Source organism: Psammomys obesus, unplaced genomic scaffold, assembly GCF_907164565.1.
Source record: "Psammomys obesus unplaced genomic scaffold, mPsaObe1.curated_primary_1811, whole genome shotgun sequence".
NCBI classification, from domain to species: domain Eukaryota; kingdom Metazoa; phylum Chordata; class Mammalia; order Rodentia; family Muridae; genus Psammomys; species Psammomys obesus.
This window is the reverse complement of record NW_026596415.1, coordinates 875,195-883,761: the sequence shown is the minus strand read 5'-3', so window position 1 is coordinate 883,761 and position 8,567 is coordinate 875,195. Positions and strand designations below refer to the sequence as shown.

The 8,567-nt window shown below is 40.0% G+C and overlaps 1 protein-coding gene across 1 annotated transcript in view; it reads right to left on the bottom strand.

Moving 5' to 3' along the window:
- Parn (poly(A)-specific ribonuclease) overlaps positions 1 to 8,567 on the bottom strand; it is a 149,666-nt gene that overhangs the window by 90,443 nt on the left and 50,656 nt on the right. The window contains exons 19-20 of the mRNA XM_055597779.1: positions 3,737 to 3,792; positions 2,431 to 2,517 (exon numbers count right to left, since the gene is read on the bottom strand). Coding sequence (XP_055453754.1) covers positions 2,431 to 2,517; positions 3,737 to 3,792 — 143 coding nt within the window. The remainder of the gene's footprint in view (positions 1 to 2,430; positions 2,518 to 3,736; positions 3,793 to 8,567) is intronic.

The following is an 8,567-nucleotide window of genomic DNA, read 5'->3' as shown; positions in this document are numbered from 1 at the left end:
ACACACACACACACACACACACACACACACACACACACACACACACAGACAAACACCAAATTTAACCAGATCCAAAGTCCATAACTTTCAATGACCTTTTTTTAAGACAGGGTTTCTCTAACCAGTCCTGGCCGTTCTGAAGCTTGCTCTGTAGAGCAGGCTGGCCTAGAACTCACAGAGATCCTCCTGACTGCCCCACCTCACCCACCAAGCTCAATGAGCTTCTAGACAGTTAGAACAGCCATTCTAAAGCCATGGAGCTTCACACTGGGTTTTACACCTTTACCATTAAACATGTTTTTAAGTACTTATTCACTACCAAAAAATGAAGAGTACATGACAGTATTGTATTTAACTAAACTGAAAAAAAAGCCTTACTTGAGGAATTTAACTTTGGTGCTCAAAGCCTTATTACACAGGTTCAGATTTAAACAGATGAGTCTGAGGGTCACTATATTTTTCTATGTGCAGCTAAATTAAAAGGTGGAGCAAGGTTTCAAAGGGCAGAGACCATCTGTAACAAAACTTTCTAGAAATATACCTGCTTTCACATACAGTGTCCAAGTTTAAGAGGTAATGTGTGCTCATTTTTGAAAAGACAGGAAAGCTTAGAAAACAAAAAGACCACCTGTATTCAGTGACATGACTGGAGAGACAGCTCTGCGGTTAAGAGTTCTGATTGCTCTTTTAAAGGACCTGGGTTCAGTTCCACACATGGAAGCTCACAACTGTCTGTAACTGCCTTATCAGGGGATTCGATGCCCCTTTCTGACCTCCAGGGCACTGCACACACACGGTGCTAATACAGAAATGTAAGTATTTTTTTAAATTAATCATAATAAAATACCCAGGGGAAAATGTATCTTCCTTCACATCCGATTTCTTTATGTTGCTTTTAAAGCAGTATTACTAGGCCACAGAAGAAGACAATGCAGCCACTCCTGATGAGACCTAATTGACTAGGATAAGAAGGAAGGAAAAGAAGACCTCCCCTATCAGTGGACTTGGGGAGGAGCATGCGTGCAGAGGGTGGAGGAAGGGAGGGATTGGGGCTCCGAGGAGCGAGGGAACCACAGGGGGGATACAAAGTGAATAAAATGTAATTAATAAAGAATTTTTTTAAAAAGTAGTGTTATTTATGCAAGATCCTATTCCATTTCCTACTTTTAATCTAAGTATTAAAATACACTTTAATATTTTAATAATTTCTTAAATGTATATACCTCAGCATGTATACTTCAAGTATATTGCTTTATTCATTACTGTGCTAGATGGTGGGTTTTATGTCAACAAGCTAAAGTCATCTGAGAGGAAGGAACCTCAATTAAGAAAAAAATGCCTACATCAGATTGGACTGTACACAGCCCTGGAGGGCATTTTCTTAATTAGTGATTGATGAGGAAGCATCTAGCCCACTGTGAGTAGGGCCATCCCTGGGCTGGTGGTCCTAGGCTCTATAACAAAGCAGGCTGAGCAAGTCATGCTGAGCAAGCCAGTAAACAGCACCCATCCATGACCTCTGCATCAGCTCTTGAATCAAGGTTCCTGCTGTGATTTAGTTCCTGTCCTGACTTTTTCCTTCAGTGATGGACTACAATACAGAAATATAAGGCAAGTAAACTGACTCTTCCCCAACTTGCTTTTTGGTTACAGCATTTCATTGCAGTAATAGAAACCCTAACTAAGACAATTACTATTATGCATATTACAGGAGCCACAGCATGAATGTGAAGGTCAAGAGACAACATTGTGGAACTGGTTCTCTCCTTCACTTTTTTATGGGTTCCAGGGACTGAACTCAGATCACCAATCTTGCACAGCAAACACTGAGCCATCTTATCAGCCTATGAATATTTTCTTAAGTGTCTACACAGTAAATCTCTTAAGGATATACAAGAATTTACTAAGCATCCTTACTACTGGCCAGCTTGCCACCTTCACTTTATTCAAGAATTTCCAAAGAGAATAAACAGCTTCAATACTTCATTTGTTAAAATAACAAACCTGTACATTCACAGTCAACAGACGTCTAACCACCTGACCTATATAACCTGGTGAGAATGAGAGGAACTCTAACCTTGGACATATCTGGAGTCTTGGTCTGCTCAGACATGTGTTTGTTGCTTTCATTATTAATCTCAAGTAGACACTGCTTGTCATTGTAAAACAGATGTTCTCTCTGAATTTAATCTTAAAAATTATTTACCTCTGGTCTATGTTTGTTTCCCTAGTCATCAGTAAGGGCAGTCATAGTGATAATTTCTTGCTCTCCATGGACTCTGTCAGTATCTCAGATCCCACGAGAACAGAATGATTCCATGACTGAAATTAACCTTGCATATAAACTTAAAAATCTACTTCTGATCACCTACCTATACACCAAGAGAAGGCAAAACCTTATAACAGTCATTACCACTTCTTTTCACTCACCGAAGGCGCTGAAGAGCTGGTAAAGGTCACTGGTTTTCCATTCTTTAGGGAATGTCACGTGGAGAACATGATCACGTTTAGGCTGCACTATAAGACAAAAAGTAACAAAAGGGCAACAGTTGAAAAGTAATCAAAGTGCTGTGCAGAGAAATAACTCAGTAAGACACTTGCCATACAGGTACAAAACCTGAGTTTGATCCTCAAAACCCCCATAAGAAAGTGGGCATGGAGGAGTGTGCTCCCAATGCCAGTGCTGGGAAGGGGAAACAAGGATTCCTCCCTGGAACTCTCTGGCCAACCAGTCTAGCCTAATCAGTGAGCTCCAGGTAGAGACCAGTTCTCACAAAACAAGGTGGACAGCTCCAGAGAAACAGCCACCGAGGTTGACTTCCAGCAACCAACCAAGGCAAACCAGCCCACAGAGTGTTGGGATTACAAGTGTGCACCACCACACTCACAGATTCTTTAAACTAGCCCATGCTGCCTTGAGGAATCATCACAGATGTACCAAACAACTCCTAAGAGACTCAGTAGAATTCTTACCACTATGTAGACTGGGCTGACGCAAGGACACAGTAATCCCACCTCTGCTCCCAAGTGCTGGCATTCCACGTATGCACTGCCACACTCAGGCAGCAGCAGGCTGTTCTTACGTGTTAGATAATCCACAACAATTTGATTGATGGCAATTAAAAAAAAGTCAACTTGCTAAATTTAAATAGATACATAAGTAACTACAAAACAATGAATTTAACAAATTACTGACATAGATAGCATATCTTATTTTATTTTATTTTATTTTATTTTATTTTATTTTATTTTATTTTATTTTATTTTATTTTATTTTATTTTATGTGCGTTAGTGTGAAGGTGTCAGATCCCTTGGAAATGGAGTTACAGACAGCTGTGAGCTGCCATATGGGTGCTGGGAATTGAACCCGGGTTCTTTGGAAGAGCAGGCAGTGCTCATAACCACTGAGCCATCTCTCCAGCCCCTAGATAGCATATCTTAAAATTTATTATAAATGTGTACTGGAAATGATTCAACTTTAGGGAGGAATGAAACTATGAATATATAGATATAGATAGAGATGTATCTATATCTCAGACTGAAAATATAAGTCATATTTAATGAAGGCTCAAGAGTCACATGAACTTTTAAGTATACAATCCCTACCAACCACAAAACACTGCCCTTTTTTTAAATAAAAAAGGTCTTTTGTCACCACTCTTTCTCATTATGCTATCCCTTTCAGAGCACACCTTGACAACTACAAATACAATGAGGAAATCAAAATATACTTACAGTCTGGCCCTTCCAAGTTTAAATAGGGAATATCCATGACCCTCATAAGAAATAACCTACCAAAAGAAAACAAACGAACAAACAAACCGGTAACAAACTAATTTCTTTAAAAAAAAAAAAAGCATCTCTTAAAATTTTGGTAGAAACTACTTGTTACTGTGATGGTTTGAATGAGAATGGCCTCCATAGGGTTTTAATACTGGGTCCCCATGAACTCTAATACTCTGAAACCATTATCCTCTAATCCTCTGAAACTTTCTTCTATAAATTTCCCAGGTCATGGTGTTTTGTCACAGCAATGGAGAAGAAGCAAATTCACTTACATTTTCCTATTTCTAAAACAAAATAGGATTCTTAAAATTCACTTTAGAGAATTTTTTTTCCTCTTTAGCTAAATATATATTATAAAGATAAAAATACAAATTGTTGTATCTCCAACACGTACAACATTTCCTGACATTCAGTAGTTTCTCAATAAATACTAAGTAGATTAATGAAATTGTTAAATGAAAAGCTGAAAGAACACTATCCTACTAGTTAGTCCAGAGAAGCACGAAAACAAGTACTAACTCTTTACCAACATATAGATCCACATGCCTCTGTCTCCCTGAATGCTGGGATTACAGGCATGTACCACAGACCCAGCTAACAAAACAAGTCTTGATAAAGAAAGTTATAATGGGGCTAGGGAGATGGCTCAGTGGGTAAGAACATTTGCTGTGCAAGCATGAGGACCTGAGTTTCAATTCCCAGCAGCCATGGATAAAGCCAGGTGTAACTACTCACACCTGCAACCTCAGCACTATGGGGAGTAGAGAATCACTGGGGCTTGCTGGTTGCCAGCAATAGTTACAGTCTCAAGGATACCCAGTGTAGACTGATAAAGGAAGATACCCAATATCCTCCTCTGGCCTCCCCATGTACATAGGTACACTCACTCACCCCGACAACACACCCCATCCCCCATACGTACATGTAGAACCTGCCCACACACAAGGCTATCACACAGATATAAAGCATAGCAAGCATTTTAAGTATTGTTTCTGAAATGGATACAAAGGCACACTTAAAAAATAGTACTTGTTAATTACATCTGTCTGCAATGTCTTTTCATTTTCTTTCATTAGCTAGATTATGAACAAAATCAGGCTTTCTGTTTTATCTACGGTGATACTGAGTTCTACTTGGATAACAATATATTGTGTGCTTCTGTTAGAGAAGCCATTATACAGCAAATTAAAAAGGCAATCTAAGTGCCCAACAAGCAATTAGTGTGGCTTCAGTGACCTGCAATTAAGGCACATTATCACCAGGCATTCAAATGCAAGAAGGGTAAGCTGAGCTCACAGATGAACCATCAGCAGAGCTCTGCTCTGTTATGTCAGAAAAAAACAGTACTCTGTGGCTTGAGAACTGCATGGGCCTCCAATATAATAAACCATTCCTACAGCTAAGAAATCAAATTTATTTTTAGCTCACCAATATAGACTACAGCCTACTATTCAGCTTATGTAAACAATGTCACCCAAATGGCTCACTGTACTTTACAGTGTTAGGAAGTGATAAAACAGAAGCATGTAGCACAGCAGACCTGAACCGAAGGGCAACTAACATTGTACCTATCACCCAGCCTGGCATATTTCACAAGGTTCAAGTTTTATACTTTGTATAATTTCCAATTCCCCTTTTAGTAGATTTAGGTAGTTTCCCCAATTCTGAAAGTCAAATTAAAAATAAAACAAAATAATCCCTTCAGACCAACAAGATGGCTCCACAGGTGCCATCCAAGATGTCTGCCATACAAGCCTGGTAGCGTGAGTCTGATTCTCCAAAACCCATATTAAGGTAGAAGGAGAGAAATGATGCCACAAAGATGATCTTCACAAACATGCTGTGGCAAACACACTCACATAATAATAAATTTTTGAAAAATTACAAATTGGGGCTGGAGAGCAGCTCAGGTATTAAGAGCACTAGCTGCTCTTGCAGAGGGCCTGGGTTTGATTGCCAGCAACTGTTGGGAACTCCAGTTCCAGGGGATCCGATGCTATCTTTTGAACCCCTCGAGTGCTATGCATACACACACACACACATATACAAACAACATGGCAGCTCAGTGTGCAAGAGGGTTCCCCAATAATAGGAACAGGGACCATCTCTGACATGAACTCATGGGCTGGCTCTTTGATCACCTCCACCTGAGTGGGGAGCATGCCACAGAAGAAGACAAAGAAGCCAGTCCTCATGAGATCTGATAGACTAGGGTCAGATGGAAGGAAAGGAAGACCTACCCTATCATTGGACTGGGGGAGGGGTATAGGAGAAGAAGGAGGGAGGGAAGGATTGGGAGGAGATGAGGCTACGGCTGGGACACAAAGTAAATAAACTGTAATTAATAAAAATAAAATAAAATTTTTTAAAAAAGAAAAAAATGCAGGCAAAAAACCATACCCATAAGAATTTTTTCTTTTTAATTTGTGAGAGGAAAAAAGGCTCTAAAAAATATAATCAAAGCTGAAGAAATAGATGGCTCAATGGTTAAGAGTGCTTGGTATTCTTGTAGAGGAAACTATCTCAGTTCCCAGAACCCAAATAGCAGCTCACAACCAAATACAACTAATTCCAGAGGATTAAATACCATCTTCTGGGCTTGGAGAGCACCAGGCATGCCCATGATGAGACATACATGAAAACAAAAACACTCATATGCATAAAACAAATAGAAAAAAAGTTTTTAAGTTATCACTTTTATCATTTTGCTCAAATCAAGTATAAAAGTTAATGACTGGCAGGATGGTAGAGATAATTGTACATCACTTGCATTAAATATGTGAAATCCTGAGTTCAATCTCTAGTACCAAGGAACATACATACAGGTAATTAAAATTTTTCATCTCAATTTCAAGAATAAAAGTTGAGCTTGGTGTGGTAGCCTATAGCTATAATCTCAAGACTCATGACACAAAAGTAGGTGGATATATATGTAAGTTTAAGGCTAGTCTGGTCTACACAGGAAATTTTCAGGCTAGCCAGGGCTACATAGTGAGACCCTTAGACCCTGAGACTCTGTCTCAAAAACAGAAAAAGAAAAAAAGAGAGAATGTTGAAAGTTGAAATCAATAAGATGTTCAATGCTATACTATAAATATAGCAGTAATCAAAATTAGCTGACTGCTGGGAGAGTAATGGTGTCAACAGTCTTTTGTTGTTGTTGTTTTGTTTGTTTCTTTGTTTTTCCCTGAGACAAGGCCTCATTATGTATCCCTGGCTGGCCTGGAACTCACAGAGATCTCCGTCTCTACCTCCTGAGAGCTGGGATGAACCACCACTGACTGGTGTTATCAACAGTCTTACCCCAGCTATGAACTAGAATGCCAACTAGCCAAGCAAGATGTGGCCATTAGTGCAGTAGTGGCACAGCTGTTATGGATGTAGCAAAACATTCTCTGATTGGATTATGAGGGCTGCTCCACAAGAAGGTATCCATGCCTAGTATAACAAACCTGGGCAAAACCTATGACTGAGGAGGTCTTGATACCTACTATTGCTGCTTAATTAAACTGGAAAACATCAAATTGCCTTTTAAATACATATGTATATATCCATAGACAAAGGCTACTCTTTACATGGTCTAGAGTGCACAACAATTAAAGAATTAAAGGCAGAAAAAAGTATCAATAGAAATCTTGGGAAAGTCCAGTGGAGCCACCATAATACAAGGGAAATCAAGGTCCTCTCTTGGGGTTCTTGACCTTATTAATAAAAGAACTTAAGAAAAGGCACAAAGAGAAGCTCAAGAGGAAAGAACAGCATCTTGAGGACAACTTATTGCAGCTGCCAGGAAAGGAAAGAGAGAAATGAAAAAGAGAAGGAACAAAGGTCATGTGTCAGAGATATGGCAGCATGGAGGTCAGCCACCACCTGGCAGCAGACAGCCACATGGCAGGAAAGAGACACAGCAAGGAGGCTCGAAGCATTAGTTAAAGTTTAAAAGCATACTTGGGCTCTGGCCAGGATCTGGAAGAAAAAGAACAAGTTATGCCTTTCTATGGCATTGTGGCAGCTCATGAGGAATGTTCTAGGTGCAGAAATTCTGAAAAAGAAAAATACATTAACTCGAGGTGAACCTGCCTTCCTACATGTGGACCCCTTACTAGGGCCCTCCCGTACTTGTCCTACTGATTAGCCCTCAACGTCTTAGAGAAACACCTGGAGATGAGTCCATTCTTTACACTACCTTCCTTAATCTCTTTGTAGCAAACAGGTAAAAACAGAGATTCATTGTTGGGTGGGATTCTAAGAATGAAGGACACTGAATGGTCAGCCTTAAACAAGACATTTGTACCAACCCCTTAAGGCTCAGGACACATTTCAGAAGAGGGGCTGGAAAGAAAGTAGAGTAAGAAGGTAGGAAGACAGGTTGCAGAACCCTAATGCCTAGACAGGCTACAGCATGGTAATCATGAACTCACAGTAGTTGCATCTAACGGCACTGGCCCCATACATGTCAGGGTGCCTTGCATTTAACTACGTATAGGGAATACACCACTTATTGTTATACTACTGGCAACAAAAGGAGGAAGCATAAACCCCAGCTGTATAGGGGTGAGCCCAGCAGGCCCTAATGGATAGCTTCAAACCCAAGGTCACTGAGACAGTCCTAATTAACCTCTGTATAGCACAAAACAAGACAAAAAGTCATGGATATAGAAAAGAATAAGAAAGAAGAGCTGGCAGAGGAGGGGTGGAGATGAGCGAAGGTGGAAGGAGAAGCAGCCAGAATGCTAGTGCTAACCTAAGGTGCATGCATCACATGCATGTGCAAACTGCC